Below are 25,752 nucleotides of genomic sequence, written 5' to 3' on the forward strand. Positions count from 1 at the left end.
TGGAGTTCCAGCCCTCAATAAAATACACCAATTATATTTTATGCCATCTATTGTGATGTTTATTTGCTGGATCAATTAAGAACATGGTCTTTTATCTTGACATTTATATACAAATTTTGGCTTAAATAACTGAACAAATCTCACAAACATATAAACATTAAGGTTTAAAAAATGGAATTGTGAGAGAGGACAAAGTCCATCAAAAGGGCATCAATACATTCATTTGAAACTATGATGTACCTGTAAGGAAAAACTACGAGGGTTACTGGATTAAAAAGAAATGCAAATGGAATGCTTCAGACATTTGACATCACTGTCAAACTGGAAATTCCTGTAATACAAGACATATCTCATGTAAATATACATTTGAGGACATTCCAAGATTGACTACACAGATGTTCACTATCTACTCAAGCAGATAATGAAAGACAACTAAAATACATGTACCACAGGAACGTAAGATTACGTTTTGTTGGATTTTGAACTTCGAACTTCGATTTTCCAGCCCACTGCATTGAGCTGTGGTTTTCTTAAGCATGCACTTTGAACTCTGCACATATCACATAAAACAGGTTGAGTCTCAGATCTGTGCAGATAAAACTCAAGTTACTTTACAAACCAGACCCACCAAAGGGCTTTTTTCCTCTTTTCGGGATGGAATTAACTGCACTGCTCTCTCACATCCTGTTTCACATTGTCCTTCCCCTCCTCGTAATCTCCCATGGTCTTTCCCTTCACCACCCACTGCACACGTTCATGCTCAATTCACAGATCGTGCAACTCAGCCCAAGGCCAAAATTCACTGAATTAAACGTAACTTTGAAGCAGGTGGTAGATTACTGCACAATGTGATCTACAATATATAATCGCTTCACTGAAAGGTAATGATTAAATAAAATATGTGCAATTTTATTTGTACATGCCCAGATTCTGATCATATAAGAATATGGCTCTGCTTCTTCTAAAATATTCTATGATCATATACACAGAATGAGTGAGATGTTTTTAATTCAATCAAAAAAAAAAAAAAAATCAATGAGAATAAACTAGCAGTGGCTACATCACTTATCCAGTCTGGGACTGGATGCTCAGTGTAATTTGTGCTGGTTGGGGTAGGGCCTTATGGGAGGCACTTTCCTGTATGTACTACACTTTCAGTTTGACAAAGGTACGCTCCCATGCCAGGTGTTTGACCTTAGCATACAAACACATCAGTGATGACGTAGGGCAACTGTAACGCAGACTGAACAAGTCTTCTCACTTCTCACTCTAAGCATGTGTTAGACGTTCAGCGGCTGTGCCGTGTTTCAGTAGAGCCATACTCATAAGTGAAGTGCCTTTCTCAATTCTGGCAGCAGGTGCAATGGAGGAACTCATAACAAAACCAAACGCTATAGGCTCTGTGCCTTTCAGTCTGCTTTTCAGAACTCTCAGATAACGTTGTTTGTCTTAATTTTTAACCACGTTGGCTTGCCATCTGGTACTGTTGTCTTGGCAACCAGCCTACTGTCCCTCCTGTGACCTCCGAAGTCTGAAAACCCGAGTCTCTTCAGAAAGGTGCTTCACGCACAGATGATGGCACTTCCTTTTTGTCTGCAAGTGTCTGTTTACACAGAAACAAGTCGAGTCTAGCAGGGCAGGTCTGGGCTATGTGGATGACAGACTAGGCTGTTGAAATGGCTCCTTCTTCGTTCTTCAAAGCCCTCAGACGATTCGCGTGGGTTCGGTGGAGGAGCTGAGCGAGGCGTAGGTCCGCCGCTGGGAGCGCAGCAGCGGCGTCTGGGTGTCGGCGTCTCGAACGGCGCCGCTACTGAGAGATCGGAAATGTTGCTGGGTCCAGCCGTACACGAGACAGTTCAAGAGACCCTGAGAGGCACAGGTGAAGGCCTGAAGAAGGGAACGGAGACATAGGTACAGTGAGACAGAGAGAGAGAGTCTTGTTCTCTTAATGTTAGATTAGTGAGTCATATGAATGAAACCAAGTGCTCTAACTCCTTACCTCTAGGACATAGAGGACCATCCCCAACCTGCCCTGTACTTCATCACGTCTGATTAACATCAACATGGCCAGGAGAATTGCTGTCCAAAAGAGGAATTCATAAACGACTTGCTCATTAAGTTTAAGTGGTGTGCTTCATCTGAATCTTTTTAGGAACTTAATGTACCCTCAGTAACTGGAAAATATAAATATGCTAATGCAGGGACCTCAGTCTGGTGCCCATTTGCTTATTAATCTGCTATGGTTAGCTTCAGGGTTAAGGTTGCTAGCTGTTATCCTGAAACAACATATATTTATTCATCCTTACTGCCATACTGCCCTATGCATTACTAATGTCACAGAAGGCTACAACATACAGACAAGTTGTTCAAAAACAAAACCCAACACAAAACTGTGCTGTGAGTATCTCGACCAGTCTCACATGCTGCAGACACGTGTTCTGTAGATGTTTTGGTGAATCCTAGCATTTACATGACCCAACAAATGTAAACAGACATCTCAGACGTAATAAAGCATGCCAGTCTTTTCCCTAGGAATCATAGGAGCATTCATCTGCAGTGGGAACCCTCTTTAAGGACAGAAACAGAGAATGTGTGTGTGTGTGTGTGTGTGTGTGTGTGTGTGTGTGTGTGTGTGTGTGTGTGTGTGTGTGTGTGTGCGTGCGTGTGTGTGCGTGTGTGTGCGTGTGTGTGTTTACCTGGTGCCCAGCAGAAGAAGAATGCACAGGGGTAAAGGACCATACGCTGCTGCAGCACGCGCAGTGTAGCCCACTGACGGTCGCCAAAGAAGCCATGAGAAGTGAAGCAGCGCTTGTACAAGCAGCAGGCTTTATGCATGATGACCTACAGCAACAGGAGTGGGGAGGTGAGTGCACTGCTCTCAGATTACTGTCTATTAATATTACTATTAATTATTATTCATAATATGGTGAGAGGACATTTGCCATTAATCTTAAATGATTATAAAAGGCAAAACATTATATAATGTGCATTATATAATAACATTCTTTGGCACAAAAATAACTCCTTTTTATACTGGAATGGATTTACAGTTTACAGGATAACAATAGCCTTTTTTTTGTTTTCTTTATAGCGTTTCTTCTCGACCTTAATACTGACAAGCTGTTTAAAACGTTTAGAGGAACACAACTCACCACAATGCCAACAAGAGTGAAGAAGAAGGTGATGAGGAAGATTATGATGGTGTAACTGCTGATGGCCGTGCAGGCTGTGAGTACGTCAGTCACTGGTGGAATTATGTAGAGAGCATCAGTGTGCAGCAGTAGGCACCTACGGAGCAAGATACAGAGCACTCCAGTCAGGAACACCAACACTGCTAATAAATGAATGGAAGTGAATGGGAGCTAATTAGCATTACTTTTCGGCTACATGATACATTAGAGAATGACTGGAAGGAAGTCTGAGTTATAAAGTCTTGAGTTGCAGGCAGACGTACTTGTAAGGCTCTGTGAAGTTTACATAACACTGGAGCACATTTCCTGTTACGTACACTGGCACTGTGAGCAGCACAGGCAAGAGGCTGAAAAAGAGAATGTGTGAAAGAAAACATGAGGGAATTACGTAGCGGGAAAACCAGGAACCAGGAACACGGTATCGATTACAAGATGCTGGAATCACAGTCTGCTCACCATGACATAACGGCAGCCAGACTTCTGCAGGGATTCGTCCGAGCCGGAAACTGAAAGCAATTTATCACAAATCAGCCACAGATTCTGGTTGTTTTTTAGGCCATGGTGGGTTATAAACATTGCCGCCGGGTTACCTGGGCCGGGAAGCCATTCAGTCTCTGTTCGTACTTCTGCTTCAGGCCTTTGTACAGCTCCCACACGTAGTTGAGTGTATAGAAGAAGGAAGCCATGTAGAGAGTCTGATGGGAGAGACGGGGAAAGACAATGAGAAGCAGTGACAGACAGATAGAGACACAAAGAGAGACAGAAATAAGAAAGAAAGACAGTGTGAGAGTTACATGACATATCTCACAGGAGCAGACTCATCCTTGACATTTATTGCTCATCTGACTCTTTCTGACCCAACGTGACTCGATGCGTTATGTCAAACAGCTACTCCAGGTGGTTAAACAACATTCCAAGGCAGCAGAGGAACTTCCCAAGGTGGCATCCCTGCACTACTCCATGTGACTGTGCTTTTAGTTCTGCACTACAGTCAGCATACAAGAGGATACACCTGAGCACCGACGCACATGATCAGATCTACGGCCATTCCCAACAGTTCATTCACAAATTCCAAATCTGTATTGATGAGCAATAATTATTTTGGTTTTACTTATAGAGGACCTTTTACAAGCCAAAGATGACCCTGGAAATCTGTAGATGTAATTTCACATTCCTTTAAAGTTTACAGAATTGTGCAAGCCCAATGCTGTCATTTCCTGATTGAGGCAGTGCCAGACGATGGCCTGAGCCGTAGCCGGTGCTTTTTATACAGCTAGACAGGCAAATATGAATCTCACTTAAAAAGGACGCATTCTCACACAGCCCACGTGCCTTTTGATCCACGTGACCTTAATATCTTGCTGACCTTAAAACTCTACCATAGAAACACCATATTGTTCTGTGCATTGTACTGCCCTGCCACCTCCTTTATTTATACAGGTGTAGCCCATTTGTGTCACATGATGATGACATCACAGACCTGAGCAGGTTCCCTAGGTGTGTGTGGTAGGACAACGTTACTCTTGCATTCTGCTTCCTACAATACGCAGTGGCACAAACTACATAAATTGTTCAGAAAACAGCATCATAGTTGCATATAATGTTTATTTGTTTGTTTTTGTGATGTTTAGCTATTAAAAAGAATCTGTGGAAATGTATTAGTACTATGTTGGTGGTCTTCTGGTGTGCAATATTAAATTCAAATATGCAGGACAAAATGGGCCAGTTCCCCTGTGAATGTGTGAGCTGCTGCACTTTTTACTTAGTCACACGTAAGTGCTGAAGGCTCAGTTAAGAATCAGAAATATGTGCCACCAACAATGCCTGAGATGACTCAGCAGAAACCTTCATTCATGTAAAGTTGAAGGTTATGTAAAGTGGATCAGATGTTACTTGATGGTATCTTTTCATAAGGGAAAAGTTCAGCATTAAACCTCTCCTATTCTCAGTTTACAGAAACACTTATTAATTCCATCCCATTACACTCCTCTATAAAGTCAAAGCCTTTTACGTTTTGTTTCTTGTCCTCATTTCAGTTAACCATTAATCATTACAGTCTCTATCATGTGATGCAAAACTATTATTTGGTTTACAACTTCCTACCGCAGTTGATTTCATTCTACTAACAGCATTAATTAATGAGGACCAAGCCAGGTGGAATCTCCCAAGCATCACTGTCTGCTTTGATGTTTAAGATGTGGACCAAATTTGCTACCCTGCTTCCTTTTTGGACCTGTCCTATTTAGTTCACTCAACTCCAGAATGTGATTTGTGGGGTGTATTGATCTAAAAACACAAACATTTATGAGAAAATATGGATAGGAAAAAGAGGGTTAAGCTAAGCCACCCTAAAGCGCAGGTTATAATGAACTGTAGAACAGTTCATGTAGTTCTTAGTCTTAGACCAGCTCAACTTAGACCAGCTCAAAGTTTATTCAAATGTGACTGTTTAAAGAAAACAGAACCCTTCCATTTCAAGTAAACACTTAAAAAAGGAAAAAATGGACAGCTAAAAAAACCCAATTGAATCCAGCATGCGAGTAAATCACAAACACATGTCTTCTGCCTCACAAACACCACATTCCTCCTCATCTGTGAGAATATGAGATGACTCATTGTTTCTGCACTTTACATGGTCAGTAATATGCTGCAGATTAACAGGCGATCAGTACTTTGAGAGCATGTGTAGGCATGTTAAAAAAACGCCTGCCAGGGCCGCCAAACGAAGTTCATGACACAGGCAAGCAACCCGCGTCCTACCACTAGGTGATGTTAAATACGAGGTGATGATTAGTCAACTGATTATTAGTGAACTGATCATTTCTGTTTGGAAGGTATAATTAAGCATACCAGTTTATATTAAAGGCCCATTCAGGGGCTAGGGAAGCAACACTTTGACTTTTAATGGTTCCAACAGAGACCATGATAAATGTAGAATAGAGAGTTTAACTTCAATTTTTATGAAAGATAAAAATGCTCATTCCGATTCCGGCGGTGCTTCTATGTACCTGCTCCACTGTGTGGAGGTTGTAGCAGGAGATGTAGGAGTCACAGGACTTGAAGACGAGCGCACCACTCAACCAGCTCAAAGCCAGAAGCAGGTCTGTTAAACTCAACAGGAACAGAGGCTGTACCTGTGACAGGCAGGAAAGCACCTAATAAGCACCATAGTTTTCACCTGTCAGCATCTTTAGCTGGATTGTTTTGGTTTACCTAGACACGGATACACTGCAAGAAAACGTCTTGCATTATAACTTCATGCACTTCATTATAACTATAATGCAACAGACTTTAAAATATGATGCACAGAGCAGATATCTGTATGTCTTACCTCAGATGCTCTTACAAGTTTTTGGAAAACAGCATAAAAGATGATGGACCCTGAGCCTAAAATACTAAGAAATGAAAAGAAACGTCAGAATACACAAACAAACAAGTTAATTCCACTGGATTTATGCACTTGGTTGAAATAATTAAAGAGCATATATTCCCATACCTTAGAACCGCCATTATCATCTGAATCCACCATACCGCTGAATAAACCTTCGAGAAGAACGAGGAATTTATATGAACCGCAAAGTAATGAACTTCAAGATTATTACAATGCGTAATACACTTTTCACGAAACATTATATTTTGCAAGGCACAGATCTACGATTATTCCGTTTACATAACACGACCCAAACCTTCACAGAAACGTTTTTATTTATGTAGCTTGGTTACATAATTGTGTTTCGACGTCGCGAGGGATATTTTATTTACATGAACTCTGAATTTAGTAACAAAGTGACTTTCTTAACAACATATTATGTGAAAAAAATAATATGGGACTATAAATATGACACATTTACATAATCATAACCGTAAATTGAAACGCTAAGTCTTACACGAGCCATTTGAAGTATGTATCGTACAAAATAACAAAATTACTTACGGATTCCCAGTTTTCAGGCGCAATGGTGAAATTTAACGGAGAATTATTTGGAAAATTCGTGTCCATCTTTGCCGTTTGCCGATTTTAAACAATTAACAAAAACTTTAAAAATAGCACATACAGTAATAAGATAATAAGCAAGCGAATGATCCTGTAATCTGCGTGCCCTTCTGTTGCGCGCGTGTGGACACGGGCACGTGGATAAGCACCGCGGGTAGTGTCCACGCGCACCCCACCTACAACACTGACCACGCCTGTGGGCGGGAGCCTCTGAGTCACAGGGACTTTTCCTCTAGTCAACTGGCATTTCCTTATATTATTACCCAGTCCTTTTATTGATGCATAATAATAAAAAACAATTAGTCGTGTATTTTTGCACCGCAATTTTACCTTTACATTTTGTCCTATACATATATTAATATACTCACATTTACATTTACATTTATGGCATTTAGCAGACTTACACAGTAGACTTACAAAGACTTACAAAGTACTTTGCACTTTCTTGAATACACTCAATATCTATTTTATTAGGAACTATGGCTGTAGGTGAGCATCCATGATTGGTAAGACCTTGTCATTATATACCATAAATGTGTACGACACTGGGAGTGTAAGAGCTGAGCTGCTTCGGATGCGTGATGGGCAAATCTAAGTCAGTACATCTATATAAACTAAAACAACCCAATCAATTAAGACACGGTGCCATATGTGAACTTGACCAAAGTAATTACAGCACCTCTAATTATACCTCATGAGATTACATACATACAGGACAGGATACATAGTTTCAAAATATGTTATTACAGAAACGAAACGAGAATAAAAAAGGGAAAAAACCGTGTATTAAAGGTAACACGCAAATCTTAAAACCAAGTTTTTCACTACCAGATTGGAAAACCACCACGAGGAAACGAGCCTCGCTACACAACGCATATGCACCTAAACAAGGACAACCGGGAACAAGTCTTTCACATGCAATCGCCTTCCTGAGGCACCCCGATTAGGTCAGTCGAAATTAAAAATGCGACGTTCAATGTAGACGAGCTGCACCAGAAAATTGCAGCGAAAAGCGCATCTTCAACAGGACGTCACCATCGCCGCCATTTCCGTTACCATCGCAACAGTCACTATATGGCTTAACCTAAAGACAGAGAGCAGAAATAAATGTTTATAATAAGTTATATCATACATACACACGGGTGAATTCTCCAATGTGTACAATAAAGGGTAAAACATCACACAAGCACCTCAAATCAAGACGTTTTTAATGTAACAGGCTTCTCAGGTGTGAATACCCCACTAACTTTCCTCAGGGCCATTACGATACTGTACAGCACCCCTCTAATTAACAACGAGGTGCAGTACCAGTATCTCTCGTTACTGCAGACTAAATTGCTCGTAGATTTTTTTTATTTTAACAAAAAACCTCAAAGCCCAATGTATAAATTTGCACGTGGACTAAAAAAATCCACAGGCAGACAAATATCTTTGTCTTCACCATGACTAGCTGAAGCCCAATCATTGTCACTATTACAAACTGCTTCATGCTAGAGCTCCTCCTCTACCATGGAGTAGGACACTGTCAGAAGTGGACGCTCCATAACAGTTGTTAATATGTTCCTAAAATGTTTCAGGGGAAACCCACTTGGACATAAAACTAGATCAGTGCAAAGATAAAACTATTTATGCAAGTGAAGTGTGAAGCAAATGTTCTGCAAAAACAAATGAGAAGGGAAAGGGTCACCATACGTTTCCTTCATGATTACATTTTTTGTATATATCTTTCTTGCTTTCTCTCTCTTGCTCTCTCTCTCTCTCTCTCTCTCTCTCTCTCTCTCTCACACACACACACACACACACACACACACTCACTCAGAGTGGCTCTATGCTCTAACATGGGGCCTAGAAGTCACAGCATGTTGGCTAATGCACAGTAAAGAACTGCATGGAACTGACGAAGTATATTACTGAAATGAATAATCTCTCCTCCTGTGTGACATTAAACAGACATGCTACATGTTACATGTGTTTTCACATTCAACTACCGTCTCACTCACTGCAAATGCATCTGCAGTAACTTTATGTTTTCAAAGCTTTTGTGTGCCTTGTGTTTGTCTTTGATCTATTCCAGTGCTCAGAGGGAAGCCAGTCATTGCTGGTAAAATTAAACATCACTCTTTCAAAGCAGTAAAACAAATTTCTGATTGCCTTGTGGAGTGTGTCTCTGTTTTATCACCACTACAAAAAGTACCAGAATATTTTATCTTCATTGAATGGAGCCATTTTGGTCAAGGTAAAGGTCATGCCGCACTATAACGGAAGGTCCAGTTTCCTTTTTCAGAAGTCAAAGTCAAACCTGATTTGCCACCCATACCACCAAAGATGAAACCCTAGGATTAAGAAATATTACACATTTAAATACACTACCATTCAAAAGTTTGGGGTCACCTAGACCATTTTATGTTTTCCCTGAAATCTCATACTTTTATTTATCAAATGAGTTGCAAAATGAATAGAAATATAGTCCAGACATTGACAAGGTAGAAATAATGTTTTTTTTTATTTGAAATAATTTTCTACTTTAAACTTTGCTTTCGTCAAAGAATGCTCCCTTAGCAGCAATTACAGCATTGCAGACCTTTGGCATTCTAGCTGTTAATTTGCTGAGGTAATCTGGAGAAATTTCACCCCATGCTTCCTGAAGCCGCTCCCACAAATTTGATTGGGTTGATGGGCACTTTTTTCGTACCATACGGTCAAGCTGCTCCCACAACAGCTCAATGGGGTTGAGATCTGGTGACTGCGCTGGCCACTCCATTACCGATAAAACACCAGCTGCCTGCTTCTTCTCTAAATAGTTTGTGCATAATTTGGAGGTGTGCTTTGGGTCATTGTCCTGTTGCAGGATGAAATTGGCTCCAATCAAGCGCTGGCCATGATATGGCATGGTGTTGTAAAATGGAGTGATAGCCTTCCTTATTCAAAATCCCTTTTACCTTGTACAAATCTCCCACTTTACCAGCACCAAAGCAACCCCAGACCATCACATTACCTCCACCATGTTTGACAGATGGTGTCAGGCACGCATCCAGCATCTTTTCAGTTGTTCTGCGTCTCACAAATGTTCGTCTGTGTGATCCAAACACCTCAAACTTTGATTCGTCTGTCCATAACACTTTTTTCCAATCTTCCTCTGTCCAATGTCTGTGTTCTTTTGCCCATATTAATCTTTTTCTTTTATTAGCCAGATATGGCTTTTTCTTTGCCACTCTGCCCTGAAGGCCAGCATCCCGGAGTCGCCTCTTCACTGTAGACGTTGACACTGGCGTTTTGCGGATACTATTTAATGAAGCTGCCAGTTGAGGACCTGTGAGGCGTCGATTTCTCAAACTTGAGACTCTAATGTACTTGTCTTCTTGTTTAGTTGTGCAGCGGGGCCTTCCACTTCTCCTTCTACTCTGGTTAGAGCCTGTCTGTGCTCTCCTCTGAAGGGAGTAGTACACACCATTGTAGGAAATCTTCAGTTTCTTGGCAATGTCTCACATGGAATAGACTTCATTTCTCAGAACAAGAATAGACTGTCGAGTTTCAATTGAAAGTTGTCTTTTTCTGGCCATTTTGTGAGTTTAATCGAACCAACAATTGTAATGCTCCAGATTCTCAACTAGCTTAAAGGAAGGTCAGTATTATAGCTTCTCTAATCAGCAGAACTGTTTTCAGCTGTGCTAATCTACTTGCACAAGTGTTTTCAAGGGTTTTCTAAATATTTAATAGACTCCTTACACAGTTAACAAACACAATGTTTACAGCTAGAATAGTCATTTACCACATTAATAATGTAGGCCTATAGAGTGTATTTTGATGCATTTAATGTTAGCTAAATTGAAAAAAAAACTGCTTTTCTTTCAAAAATAAGAACATTTCTAAGTGACCCCAAACTTTTGAATGGTAGTGTATATTATTTAAATTTTAAAGTTTTAGTATGTTTCTCTGTATTTTTGCAGCTTGGCTGTCAGTCCCATGCTTGTTCACTTTCAACATGGAACGTGGAACCAGTTTATATTAACGTGTATGCAAAGTGCTTCTAAAGTTCTAGGACATGGAACCAGTTTATATTACTGTGTAAGCAAAATGCTGCTAAAATTCTAGGACATGGAACCAATTTATACTACAGTGTAAGCAAAGTGCTCCTAAAGTTCTAGGACGTGGAACCAGTTTATATTACTGTGTAATCAAAGTGCTTCCAAAGTTCTAGGACATGGAACCAGTTTATATTACTGTATAAGCAAAGTGCTTCTAAAGTTCCAGGACTTGTGTGTGATAATCTGATGCAGGCTATCAAGCTCTGAGGTGCTGTTTTTTCAAATATGTGTCACTGCTGCTGCTGGGTTAAGAATGGCCTGCCACAATAAAACACGCAACAGCAGAACAACAGTCCTGTAATCAGAAAGCACTGATAAACGGTTAGACGAGCTGTATCCGTATATGTACGCACACACTACAGTGGATTTGGATGTACTTTCCACTGTGCCTTGACCTCATTTGGAATATTTGAAGTAGGCCACGCCTACTGGACATGACCCTGTCAAAGAAGAACTATAAGGAAGTAATTTGAATGTACAGCCCCAGCAGTCACCTGGTTTCATTTTTAGCCTGCTGCAGCAACATCTTAAGAAAAAACAGACTGTAGTCATAACAGAAAGCCCAACTGGAATACCCTGATATCTGGTTTATTCAGGGAATGTCTGAATTAGCATTACAAGTATTCAGCACCTTTGTAATTAACCTTGTAAAACTCTGCTTAGAAACAAAATATATCAATTCCATATTTCCACATCTTAGTGTGAGTAGTATATTGTATCAACCTCCATGTGAGTAGTATATTTTAAATAAGTATATGTCTTGCTGCAGAGGGAAATAAAACAGACCATCAGTGACAACTGACATTCTGTGATTAAAGATGGTTGAACATTTTGCATCAGTTAAATTCCACAGCAAAATAAATGCCATTAACCAACATGAACAATAGAACAACAGTGAAAATAAATCTGCAGTATTAAGGAAATTTCTACATGTATATGATTTCAGTTGCAATTCAAATGTCTCTTTTATAAACACATCAGGGCTATGATGTCATGGCGTCGTCAGCTGACATGGAAAGGAGGGTCTAGCATGAGCCTTTCTGGGTGTGGCTGTTCGTGCAAGACTTACAAAACAAACGTGTCTGTATGCACGCGTGTTCCTGAATCAGAGTTTCCTTGTGCAAGTTGGGATAACTCTTTGTAGCATTCACATTTTGAAATTTATTATTTTAGTAACTACTTCATCTGTTGCACTACAAGGCAAAGATGTAGGCAAATAAATATTGAATTCTAGTTGTTCACATTGGTAATGTAAATATATAGTTATTGTGCAGATAGAAGTGCCTTAGAAGAATAAGCTACCCGGTAAATACATGGTAACTATATATTGTGCCTACCAATTTTTGCAAATGTTTAAATTCTACAAGGTGTGATACTGTGGAGCAAATAAAAATGTTTAAATAGATGACTAGTGTATGGAGTTGTGTGTAAAATGTTTAAATAGATGACTAGTGTAGGGAGTTGTGTGTAAAATGTTTAAATAGATGACTAGGGAGTTGTGTGTTTGGTTAGAGCTGATGCCTGATGAACTCAGTGTTATATTATATTATATTATATACTCTACCTCTCTTACCATGAATCATATGAGCCCATCTGAAAATATATATAATATATATTTGTTTATTTGTAATTAGATTTTCAAGTCAACCACATTATTATGCCAGTGTTTCAACAATGCTGTGCGGTATCTCGTTTGACAATAACTAGTATTTATTCATAAAAAAAACATTTAATCATACTTTGTAACGCTTTGTGCGCTGCAGAGCTAGGATGCGGACACAAACACTGAGGAGAGCAAGATTTAATGAAGGGAATTCCAAACTCGTCGACAAACAGAAAGGGCATAGGTCAGATTATCCAGAGAGTCAGAACATGAAACACAGAGTGACAGGCACTGCATAGGGCAGGCACAGCACAGGTGAGAGTAAAACAAGCGGACGGGGCACGCAAGGGCAGACAGGACAGGGGAACTGACTAGGACGAGACAGGGAACCACAGGGCACAGCGAGTGACAGGGACAGCGGACACGGGACAGGATACTATGGGACAGACTGGAGGGACAGGACCGGTAGAAGCGGGACATGGAGACTGGGGCATGGCAGGGAGAGGATACGCAGAGACCATCCAGGAACTGGGCAGGGACATGGCATTACAGACAGGGTGAGGGGTTAGGTGAGCCCGGACAGGACCAGGGCGAGGTACAGGAGTAGGGCTGGACGGGATAGGACCGGGGCCAGACACGGGAGTGGGGCCAGGGAATGGGGCAGAGGCAAACACAGAGGTAAATATACTGTAGACGATGGACACAGACACAAAAGAACAATAACAAAATGGATTTGCTCATTGTTAAGTTGTCCCTGGTTAACCCTGTAATTCCTGTATATAAATAGGTTTATGTTTACCTGTTGAATTTGTTCACTGTTTAGTCTGGGTACTCCAGTAGTTCCATGAAGGACCAATTTAATAAAGGTGGTACAAATAATTTTTTTAAAGTCATCTGCAGAACCATAAATAGTTATTTCAAGAATCTTGTTAAAAGTTCTTTATGAAACCAAAACTAGTTCTTTGGGGCACCAATAAAAAAATATCCAATACCAAGAACCAATGAAAGCTTCAGGGAATCAAAAATTACTTTATGAAATTGTTCCCAAAAACCCTTTCTGGTTCCAACTGACACCTTTATTGTATACCTTTAAAAGTGTATACTTTCACTTTCACTGAGTCATTTACAATGACCATTTCTAGGTTGACCATGAGCACAAAAACGATATTAACTAGTTTGCTGATAGTGTGTGTGTATATATACACAGGTGCATCTCAATAAATAAGAATATTTATCAGTAATTCAATACAAAAAGTGAAACACATTATATAGATTCATGACAGAGTGATTCATATTCACAAGTTTTTATTTACATTTATGTTTATGGCTTACAGGGAACAAAAACCCAAAAGTCATTATCTCAGAAATTTAGATTATATAAAACCAACTGATAAAAAGAAATTTGAAAATGAAATTTCCATCTCCAAAAAGCTTATCGGCAGAGAGAAGCATGAACCACTCTAAAATATCCTGGTAGACGGCTGCACTGACTTTGTTTTTGATACAACACAGTGGACCTACACCAGCAGATGACATAGCTCCCCAAATCATCAATGATTGTGGAAACATCACACTAGACCTCAAGCAGCTTGGACTGTCTGCCTCCCCAGTCTTCCTACAGACTTCTGGGACCTTGATTTCCAACCGAAATGCAAAATTTACTTTCATCTGAAAACAACACCTTGCACAGAGCAACAGTCCAGTTCTTGTTCTCTTTACCCAAGGAAAGACAACTCAGCAGCAGTCCAGTCCTTTTTGTCTTTAGCTCAGGTGAGACGCTTCTGCCGTTGTCTCTTGGTCACGAGTGGCTTGACACAAGGAATGCGACAGTTGTAGCCCATGTCCTGGATACATGCGTGTGTGGTGGCTCTTGAAGCACCGAATCCAGCAGCAGTCCACTTCTTGTGAATCTCCCAATTTTTTTGAAAGGCCTTTTCTTGACAATCCTTTCAAGGCTGTGGTTATCTCGGTTGCTTGTGCACCTTTTTCTACCACTTTTTCCTTTCCATTAATTTGCTTGAAGCTGTGAACAGCTAGCGTCTTTAGCAATGACCTTTTGTGGCATAACGTCCTTGTGGGGTGTGTCAACGACAGCCTTCTGGACATCTGTCAAGTCAGCAGTCTTCCCCATGATGATGTCGCCTACTTAACCAGACTAAGGGACCATTTTAAACGCTTAAGGAAGCCTTTGCAGGTGTTTTGTGTGCATTATTCAAATTTTCTGAGATAATGACTTGAGTTTCCATTGGCTGTAAGGCATAATCATCAACATTAACATAAATAAACACTTGAAATAGATCCCTGTCATATGCGTTTCACTTTTTGTATTACATTACTGAAATTAACTTTTTGATGATATTTGAATTGATTAAGATGCACCTGTATGTAAGTTTATATAATTCTTATGTAAAGTCTGCCGATAACATGCACCATTTGAGCCCTTCTGAAAAATGTTTGGAGAAAACTTAAACAAAAAAAACTTATACATTTGTTTATTTGTAATTATTTTCATGAAAGGCACTTGGAAATGGACAGTATGCATGCTTACCGTGTCTGATTCCTGACAGTAAACCATGTCATCATGCCAGTGTTTGCAATCTTACAACAGCCAAAGACGCAACTGAGTATGCGGTTACCCCAAATTTATGTTCATAGCGAAACGAAAATATTTTAGGCTTATTGCGCCATCTTCTGGTTGTAGAGTAAACTACAAAAACAATAGTCCATGAACGTTTCACAATATATACGATCGTTTCAACACGACATATCTCAAAGTGGCACCAAATCCTTCATTTCATTTTCATACAAGTCTGGGATCCGCCCGACGGGAGACGTGACCATCCTCACCGAGGTTGTTCCGCGTATTTTTAATTCGTACTCAATCAGCTGTTGCCAGAAGCCCCAATTGGGTCGGATGATGGGTCTGCGCGCCTTCAGCAGCCCGTGCGCATCCAGCAGCGACATGTGGCGGTACTTGACGAGGTAGGCGAGGCACAGCGCCGCGGAGCGACTCACGCCGGCGCTGCAGTGCACCAACACCCGTCCCCGCTCCGCCCTCACCCGCTCGATCTTATCCGCCACCGCGTCGAAGTGTCCGCCGAGCTGCGTGTCGGGAGAGTCCGCCACGGGGACCCGAACGTGTTCGACGTGAGGCGGCCAAACGCCGCCGGGGTCCCGTGTGGCGGTTATAACGCAGCTGATGTTGAAGCGAGAGATCACCGAGCTGTCTTTGGCTGTCCTGCCGCTGCCGATGTACAGGTAGTCGGTTACTTGTCCGAGCCCGGACAGCCGCGTCCCGGGGACAGACATCAGGTGTTTTCATGGCGCGGCTGCCCCACTGAATTAATAAGAGACGGTTAGAAAGACCGTTAGTTGCAGTGCTAATATTAACTCCATTTTTACCAACTAACTCGAGATACAGACACTAGTAAGTCAGACAATTAAAAAATAATAAGCTAGCTACATCAACATCGTTTCTTACCTGTAAGAGTGTATTTCATTTACAAAAGTCAGAAAACTAAAGAGGCTTGTTTTCTGAACAAACTACCTACGTGGTTTCCTGATTAACTAACAAACGAGCTACGTTGGCTTGAAGGGGACAATTCGCGTTGTGCACGCCATATAGAATACAGGCGCTGGTCATAAAATTAGAATATAATTAAAAAGTTTATTTATTTCAGTAATTCCATTCAAAAATCGAAACTTGTATATTATACTAATTTATTATACACCGACTAATATATTTAAAGTGTTTATTTTTTAATTTAGTGATTATAACCATATAATTAAATCCCCAAATTCAGTATCTCAGAAAATTAGAATATTGTGACAATATTGGAGACAATAAACAGCCAATAAACTCAAAACACCTGCAAAGGCATTTAAATGGTCTCTCAGTCTAGTTCAGTATGCTACACAATCATGGGGAAGACTGCTGACTTGACAGTCCAAAAGATGACCATTGACACCTTACACAAGCAGGGCAAGACACAAGAGGTCATTGCTAAAGAGGCTGGCTGTTCACAGAGCTCATTAAGGCAAAGGGAAGGAAAGATGGTATAGATAGATAAAAGGATAACCACACCCTGGAGAGGATTGTGAAACAAAACCCATTCAAAAATGTGGGAGAGATTCACAAAGACTGGACTACAGCCGGAGACAATGTAAAAAAATGTCTCAACCTGGGCTAAAGACAAAAAGGACAGAGTGGTCCAAATGTAATGTAAATTTATTTATATAGCACTTTTTTGAGCCCTTGCTCCAAAGTGCTTTACAACTCTAAAAATAAATGGCAAAAATAAAAAGAAATAAAATATACAAGACAATCAATAAAAACATGAAAATCGTACATAACATGCATAACATATAAAAAAAATTAAAGAAATTAAATAAGTAAGTAACAAAAAAAAAAAGTAAAACTAAGCAAAACCCCCACACTCCAAAAGTTAATTGTGGATTGTTTCAAAGGCCTGAGAATAAAAGAGTGGTCCAAATTTAGGTTCTCTGATGAAAGAATATTTTGCATTTCCTTTAGTCATTTCCTTTGGTCAAATCAAGGTCCCATAGTCTGGAGGAATAGAGGAGAGGTACAGAATCCACGTTGCTTGAGGTTTGTTGTAAAGTTTTCACAGTCAGTGATGATTTGGGGTGCCACGTCATCTGCTAGTGTTCACTGTGTTTTGTGAGGTCCAAGGTTAACATAGCGTTCTACCACAAAGTTTTAGAGCACTTCATGCTTCCTGCTGCTCACCAACTTTATGGAGATGCAGGACTTGGGCACCTGTACACATGGGTGTGGTTGAGGGGGGGAAAGTGGACCTGACTACCCAGGGCCAGAGTAGGGGGAAGGGCCCATTTTGCTCATGTATCTCGTTTACTGGCATTTATAGGGGCCCACTGACATTGACAGTGTACAGGGCCCAGAATTTGCTGTTACGCCCCTGCCTGTACACAGTGGCAAAGCTACCAGTACCTGGTTTATGCACTATGGTATCCCTGTACGTACGTCGCTAGCAAACTCACCTGCCCTTAACCCCATTGAAAATCTATGGGGTACCGTGAAGAGGAAGATACCATATGCCAGACGCAACCATGCAGAAGAGCTGAAGGCCACTATCAGAGCAACCTGGGCTCTCATAACACCTGAGCAGTGCCACAGAGTGATTGACCCAATGCTACGCTGCATTGCTGCAGTAATTCAGGCAAAAGGAGCCCCAACTAAGTATTGAGTGTTGTACATGCTCATACTTTTCATGTTCATACGTTTCAGTTGGCCAACATGTCTAAAAATCTTTTTTTTTTTTTTTAATTGGTCTTAAGTAATATTAATACTGAATTTGGAGTTTTCATTATTTGTTAGTTATAATCATGAAATTAAAAGAAATAAACACTTGAAATATATCTGTGTGTAATGAATTAGTATAATGTACAGGTTTCACTTTTTGAATGGAATTACAGAAATAAATAAACTTTTTCATGATATTCTAATTTCAGCACCTGTATGGTAAAACTGAAGCACAACAAAGCTTTCGAGTGGGGCTTCTTGGTAGAACGTAGTTTGAAGAAAAAAAATCAATGAACCGCCAATGAAAATAATGACTCCCGACTAGAGCCTGACTGCAAACATTGGTCGTTCAACTAGGTCGGCTGAATTTAAATTCTACTGCAAAATGCTGCAATGATAGAGGCTATAGCATATGGTAGACTACAAAATGTCCAAGATAAAACTAAATATACAACACCATACAAGACTTCTCAAACATAAACTAGGTTACTGTTTTTTTATTTCACCATGCTCTCAGCTGCCCTTGTCATCTAATTAAAATGTTCACGTTTGTCCTTGTGTGGAAATTTCTGTAGACAGGCCTAATTTGTGTGTGTGTGTGTGTGTGTGTGTGTGTGTGTGTGTGTGTGTGTGTGTGTGTGTATGTATATATAAATACTAAATTTAAAATAGTACAGAATACAAAAACAAACTGTATGAAAATCATACTTTACATAGCTTGTACCATCAATAGTGTAGGAAAAACGTAAACTGAACCTAATGAAAACGTAGGAGAAGCAATAAGAAAGAATTAGACCCATCTGGTGGCTATGGCAACACGTGCTCTGGAGATAATACTGAATAAATCATTACTGTTCTGAGGTGCACGATCCGACCTCTAGCCTCAGTGTTTATTAATAAATTTAGATGTAGAATTGCCAAGTGTATTATTATTCGCCTATTATTATTATTATTATTATTATTATTGTTTGTAAGTAGCCTATTTGAGCGCGATATGGCATGACGTGGGTAACACTGTATAAAACTTACAATAGGTACGACTGACAGACAGTGACTTTAAAAACTGTTTCCAGACACCAGTGTATACTGTAAACTGAGTGTAGCATTCACCTTTAATTCAGGGGTAATTTCTTTGAAGGTAACGTGAAGCATAGGAGAATGAATTTACACTACAAAGTCCTGGCCTTCAAGCAGCCTCTACGTTCCTGACGGAGAGGCTGTAAATCTGAAGGGTTTTGTCCCCCCACGTCAAATATACTCTAACATAAACAAGGCCGCATGCTAAAGGGATGGTAACATTTCCTTTTAAAAAGAGGTCAATTAATGGCCTATGTATGTATGTTTTGCACAGTCCGCATAAGATCTAATTCTGCCTTTTAAAATGCGCACGTCGCTGGGCTGCCTCGGGCACAGACAGCCTATTAGTAAGGCACGCTCCGTCTCTTGTTGCCAGGGAACGCAGATGGCCGCCATTCACTCCCTGGCCATTATTATGTGAAAGAAAGGTAAGCGGCGCGCGGACAGCTGGACTTCACAAACACGCGCGCGCTCAGACATCTGCAGCGCGCCTCGTTCACTCAGCCGCGCGACGGCGCTTTGTTCACGAGCTCCCGCCCCTTATTTGCTCGCGTGCTGACTACTCATCAGCCAGATGTCAGTTAACATTTCTGACTTTCAGTAGCATATGCGCGCGTGCTTTCGTGTTACCAGGCCATAAAACGCGGACATTTAATTTAATTTTTTTTTTTACAGTTTAATATCTTAATTAATGTATGAATAGTGTTCAATTAAAATATTCATGGAGTAGTGTTTTCATAATAGACTAATAGTCAACATTTCAGCATTGCGTAGATAATTTTTTTCACATTTTACTGAAGGCTTTTGGGAAATGTTATTATTATCATTAAAGGTGTATAACGTCAGTACAGAGTGCCCCAAAGATTTATCGTGTTCAGTTCTTGGAGAGGAGTTATAAATATAGCTATTATAGACATAATTTTTAACATCCGTCACCATTTCGATTCGGTTGCCAAGGAGACTGAAATATATTTCTCATTCTCTTTTACCCCGTGGAGTGAACAGACAAGGTAAGAGGGGAGAGGAGTGAACACGCACACGGGGAGGGGTTCCACCTACCCAGCGGATGATCATCTTCACCACAGGATGTTTTACCAGTGTCCCTTTCTGCCGCCCCAGTGTTCACTGGATCTGGAAGTGAGCTACTTCTCAAAACTGGAGGATACTTCATGTAATAATTCCACATGAGGCTCGCCTGGGTCCCACAGCTCTGCTTTAAGGGTAAGAGAAGATTTTACACGTCGTGCAGCACAAGCACAGAGGTGTTTAGGACGTGCTCATACAATACGAGGAAAATGGCAGAATTCTAGACACATTGTGTTTTGAATTACTTACAGTTGAGTCGATGGGCGTTAAACAGCGGCTGGTAACCAAATGTCTGTCATGATTTTAGGGGGGTGTGGAGACGGAGACACACCAGATGTCAGTGGTGTGGGACTGTGTTACTCTGCGTCTTATAACTTAACTCGGTTCACAACGTGCAAGGAAAAATATACATGCTACATTGTCTAACTCAAACCATCCTGTGATATTGGTGGTCTAAGCAAACACGTGATAAACATAATTTCGGTTTATCGAAATTGATTTTGACTCAAATTTTAGAAATTAATTCAGGGAGAGGTGTTTCGTTCATTTGAATCTCGTAAATATTCATGAAGAGAAGTACGAAATGCGTCGCCCATTTTCCGTGGGCTATATGGGTGGAGGAGAGAGATGGATTCAATTACAGGTAGAACCGCATTCATCCTGGGCAGAACCATCACAATACTGAATATAATTGTTGAATACAACAATCTGAAGACCTCTTTATCCAGAAATGACTGGTTACGTTGGCGCTTTCGAGCAGTTTGCACGATTTGTATTTGCCTTCTTCACGTAACAGCCATATAAAACTTACCGGTGTTCAGGTTTAATACACGAAGTGTGTCATTGATTTTTTAGGATTTGACTTTTTAATGAAACAAATATACTGAATCTACAGAAATGTCTCAGAGGGTTTGACGGCCAAAGGAGCTGCCTTGATGTAAACTGTATGAAATTGGAACTCGGGCATTAATGTAAGTATCGTTGCTTCTTAAATTTTTTTTACATTTTACATTTAGGCCTACGGCATTTAGCAGACGCTCTTATCCAGAGCGACTTACAAAGTGCTTTGCTTCTGATCACAGAATACATCCTAGGAAATAGTACAGATAGGCCAGAATTCAAGACACCATTGAGTCAGACTACTACTAAACTACAGGAGTCAATATCATTACCTAGTGTTTTGCGAGTTAGGCATTTGCCAAGAAGCACAAATAACCATAGACGGACATACAATTTAAGAACACTGCAAGTGGTATCAACTGAGTTAGTGTACAATGTGTACAATAACCAAGATTACAGTGTTTTCATGTTGTAATTTTATAATCTCCCAACTTCAGTCTAGGTCTACCTCAAGGACGTTGATGCAAGAAAGTCAGGTCGAGGATTTATTTCCTTTCGGTTGCGATGTTCCCACCCCTGAATTTATTTCCCTAAAACAGATGGAATTTGTATATGTACACATAGTCGCGTTCCATTTTTGCTGCTCTCCTTTGCTTCTCTCTTCTCCAGGTGAGTGGCTAAAGGGTGATGGAGAAGAAACGGCCTCCCCTCCATCCACGGACTGTGTTTTAATGATACGATCTGTGCTATAATGCTTTAATGGTCTCCACCTTGCAGTTAATGAATAATAAATTGCATTCTGTCGGAACAGGTAAGAATTTCATAGATAATCTCCTGAACATGTCATACCATATTGTTTCGGAGTGAATGGAATCTTCTTACGTTTTAGCAGACAATCTATCTCATGATTTTCCAATTGGGCTTTATTACGTTTTGTTTTTTAAAGGCCTGTATTTGTCAGTAACAATTTTAAGTGCATGGATACTCTATTAATTCAATATTTAAGGGTGTTTAGGGCTCATTAAATAAGTGTCAAGAGAAAAGTGCCATTAAATGTATTTTATTGTATTTAATGTTGAACTCTGAAGTTGATAAAAAAGCTAAACGCTTTAACAGCTCAACCCTTAAGAACCCCTTAACACCATCATTGTTTATACTGTAAAGTACTATGCAAAATTATTAGGCCACCCAAGCAGTAATGTCCTGTAGGTAAGTATTTATATTCATGTAAGACACCAGGTAACACACATTATAGCAGTTCAATGAAACGTTCATAAACCATATAATTTAAAATAACAATTTCGCGTGTTTTTGGCCTTTTAAAAGTTTTTACTGAGATACTGGACATGCTTTCTCAAAGGACGTGTCCTGTGCTGTTGCAGAGATGGTGTGGAGCTGGGACCAACCTGAGGATAAAGGACCACACTCTGTTATTGTTAGGCATGATCCATCCAGCTGCCATCTGTTAAACTATAGTCTCTCTCCTGTTTTGTCAAGCAAAGATATAGTTAATGTGATGTCAAACTGTTTTATGGAAGCACCACACCTCTATTTAAGGCCAACCATTCTATCTCTGGGCAGAACTTCAAATTGGTGATTTTTCATTGGCTTTTTACCTGCTCCTCCTCATATTAAAACACAGAGGACTTTAAAATAGTTTTGTGAAAATGCGTAACAAGTACAATGTACCATTAGTAACTGGATCTCGTTACATTACTTTTAACTTCAGAGTTAAAATGGAACACAAGACCTGAGTTGAGGTGCATCATATGTATCATCAGTTGTTGGGTAAAAGTGTGGATCTAGGATCAGCTCACCCTGACTATATTCATTAAGATATTTCAATAGCCTATTTGGGAGTTGAACTACTGTTGGCTAGGATATAAATTGTATGTTTGCTACATACTTGTGGGCAGAGTTGGGAGGTGAGCTGATGGAACACATGCACACAGTGATTATCCTCTTCATTGCTCTCTGCTGCACTAATGTCCATCTTTCCCTCAACTAATCCTAACAATCTTTTGAAAGAGATTAAAGGAAATTGTGGGCTATAGTACTGGAAAATGTAACCATATTTATATACGAGGCTATTATGATAATGGCTAAATGTAACTTTAATGCATTATTAGTACAGAAGATTATATTGATATATTAAAGTACTCTCTTATACCCTGAGTAATAAATTGGCAATGAAGTCATAGCCCTCAATGACCAGACTGTCTTGTACCTGCTGGTGCCATGTGGAATGCACCTGTTCTGTATGTGACCAGACTCGTAGCTTTGAAGCTTCACAGCTCACAACTCTGAAGATTCACACTAACATACTCACTTTGTCTCAGAGAAAATGTCTTGAAACATTTCTATTTTCTTACTAACAATTTCTAACATAACTAATGAGGTTGTGTGGGCTGAAATTGCAAAACCTTGGACTGATACATCCGCGGTTGGAACCACTTGTATGCTTTGTGATTCAAGTCCATAATATGTACTTTTCTGTGGCGAGTGCATGCACAAGTGCTACAGACACTCCAGTGACATCCCCCTAACACACATTACCTCACACATATTACCTCACACACATCACCTCACACACATCACCATAACACATATTACCTAACATACATTACCTAACACACATTACCTCACACATACCATCCTAACACAGATTACCTAACACAGATTATCTAAAACACATTATCTAACACACATTATCTAACATACATTATCTAACATACATTACCTCAAATGAAGGTGAAGAGGTTGACTAACCACAGTGCGCCATTGCCTTTGACACACTGATATGCTTGTGTTTTGCGACTAACCACCTGCCTGACTCTCCTCCCCTCTCTCCTTCTCTGTTCCGTTATGTGTGCTTGGATGTGGCTGACGGTTTGAAGATGACTGAATTCTGATTGCTGTGTTTGCATATCGAGACTCTTAAAGAATGGGTATGGGGGTGAAAGGAAGACGTTACTAACATATATTAACCAACTAACCACGTTAAACCTTTTGCACTGGATGCTGGACATCTAACGCTTCTTCTCTTTGCCATTACCATCATCCTCCTCTGCTGTCTTCAGAACTGCTGTTGAATTCCATTCCTTCCGCATGTTTGCGCAAATCCTGCTCATCAGAATTTGGTTGGATTGTGCAGGTCTGTGTGAGACCGACAACAGACTAATCAAACAAAGACTAATCAACTAATGTCTGGTACTGCTGCATAACGATCTCTGCCAATGGCTTTGAAGTGCTTTCATTACTAACTCGTGAGAGTTGAATCTTCCCTTCTACTAACCAGTGCACTCTGTTGCTTGGTCATGCAGATTTGTGTGTCCATGTCACACCAGTGTGGAGATGACGATGTCATACTTTGTCGTTCTTTGTTTTGCCATTGGGCCAAGTTAAGAAATTTCAATGTTTATCTTACGAAATATAATACAAGTACATTAGCACACTAAAATATGATAATTAAGTTGTTGCAATTGGTCATGTCCTCACTTGGATAGATTTCCCTGAATGTGTGTAAAACAAACAGAGGCATTCTCTCAGGACCCAGGAGTGACATGCTGTTATACTAACTATGACTAACCAACTAACAGACTACATGTATCTCTACTTCATTAACTAGTGAATAGAATTATACACATACCCGCTTCTTTAACTAAATCTTTAACCTTACCACTTCAGGAAGCTGAGGTTATAAGGGGTATGGGGAAATTTAAGTCAACTCAGGGAGTTTGGTTGGCCTTACTATGAGTTTGGTGTTACCTTAAGATAATTTTACTTGGTTTGAAAAGAATGTAAATGTGTGTGGTCTGTGATGAATGAAGGTACAACATTTTTCAGTATAACAACATGAATTTAAAAAGTTTGTATTAAAATCATGAAAACAAAACCTAATTTCAAGATCTCTGAGTTTTATATATTGTGACGCGCGGGTCGTGGCGAGGAACGAGACACGGAATCCCTCTTGCAACTGACGTCACTTTTATTCTCACACTTGTTTGCGCAATAGCGCACGATAAACATTCAAAACATACAACGCGACGTGCAGACTTTAGACAACGACGAGCACAGGACACTGCGCGAGCGCACATTAAATAGACGAACCACATCAGCCCCACGTGATTGCGAGACGATTCACAGGTGAGACACATTATTCACTCGACATAGCCATCCCCACGGAGTTCCCACTGACGCAGACAAAGCACGTGGACTACGTATACACACGCCCAAAGGGGAGGGGCCGGGGTCCTCAACGTGACATATATTTACTTATGTACATCAGACATTTCTATAGTTATCCCTGTTATCCCTCAAACATAGTCCATCTATGTCACACTGATGCAAATTGATCTGAACAAGAGTAAAAATATGTATATAGCCATTAAGGTGCAGCCAGCTTTGGATAACAATCTGTTACCTCTTTTCTAAATTAAGCCTTCATTACAAAGATGAAATGCCCTTCCAACTTTAGATTAATGTTAACATTTTTCAAATGAATAATATGACATGCAATAATATTTATTTTTATTTCTTTAAAATCACGTATACTGAGTAACTCACATTAAATGTGTCCAGATACATTAATA

At 40.1% G+C, this 25,752-nt stretch overlaps 2 protein-coding genes and 1 long non-coding RNA gene across 9 annotated transcripts; 1 reads left to right on the plus strand and 2 right to left on the minus strand.

Moving 5' to 3' along the window:
- Positions 1-37: 37 nt before the first annotated feature.
- Positions 38-20,423, minus strand: tmem116 (transmembrane protein 116). Of its 2 annotated transcripts, none has more exons than XM_076997587.1 (11): positions 20,294-20,423; positions 6,688-6,734; positions 6,523-6,586; positions 6,200-6,325; positions 3,782-3,886; positions 3,648-3,697; positions 3,455-3,538; positions 3,153-3,288; positions 2,697-2,841; positions 2,000-2,079; positions 38-1,887 (listed from the first exon to the last, which is right to left on the minus strand). In XM_076997587.1, exons 1-11 carry the CDS (start codon positions 20,306-20,308, stop codon positions 1,705-1,707), a joined length of 1,035 nt encoding a protein of 344 aa, XP_076853702.1. In that variant the 5' UTR covers positions 20,309-20,423; the 3' UTR covers positions 38-1,704. The 2 variants fall into 2 exon arrangements, with proteins under 2 accessions (XP_076853702.1, XP_076853701.1); XM_076997586.1 differs by lacking the exon at positions 20,294-20,423 and adding an exon at positions 7,126-8,269.
- Positions 11,838-16,486, minus strand: LOC143509154 (dual specificity protein phosphatase 18). 3 transcript variants are annotated; one of them, XR_013129591.1, is made up of 4 exons: positions 16,355-16,486; positions 15,422-16,210; positions 14,562-15,122; positions 11,838-14,505 (listed from the first exon to the last, which is right to left on the minus strand). XR_013129591.1 is itself a non-coding variant. In XM_076997589.1 (2 exons), exon 2 carries the CDS (start codon positions 16,180-16,182, stop codon positions 15,643-15,645), a length of 540 nt encoding a protein of 179 aa, XP_076853704.1. In that variant the 5' UTR covers positions 16,183-16,210; positions 16,355-16,486; the 3' UTR covers positions 11,838-15,642. The 3 variants fall into 3 exon arrangements, 1 of the variants encoding a protein (XP_076853704.1); XR_013129590.1 differs by having other exon boundaries at positions 14,562-16,210; XM_076997589.1 differs by having other exon boundaries at positions 11,838-16,210.
- LOC143509155 (uncharacterized) lies at positions 15,716-25,060 on the plus strand. Of its 4 annotated transcripts, none has more exons than XR_013129593.1 (4): positions 15,716-15,855; positions 20,354-20,455; positions 21,216-21,291; positions 21,658-25,060. It is a non-coding gene; the product is annotated as an uncharacterized LOC143509155 (long non-coding RNA). The 4 variants fall into 4 exon arrangements; XR_013129595.1 differs by lacking the exon at positions 15,716-15,855 and having other exon boundaries at positions 20,316-20,455; positions 21,658-21,971; positions 22,543-25,060; XR_013129594.1 differs by lacking the exon at positions 15,716-15,855 and having other exon boundaries at positions 20,316-20,455; positions 21,658-21,696; positions 21,830-25,060.
- Positions 25,061-25,752: the final 692 nt, after the last annotated feature.

The sequence above is a fragment of the Brachyhypopomus gauderio genome, chromosome 3 (genome assembly GCF_052324685.1).
Source record: "Brachyhypopomus gauderio isolate BG-103 chromosome 3, BGAUD_0.2, whole genome shotgun sequence".
In the NCBI taxonomy this organism is placed as follows: domain Eukaryota; kingdom Metazoa; phylum Chordata; class Actinopteri; order Gymnotiformes; family Hypopomidae; genus Brachyhypopomus; species Brachyhypopomus gauderio.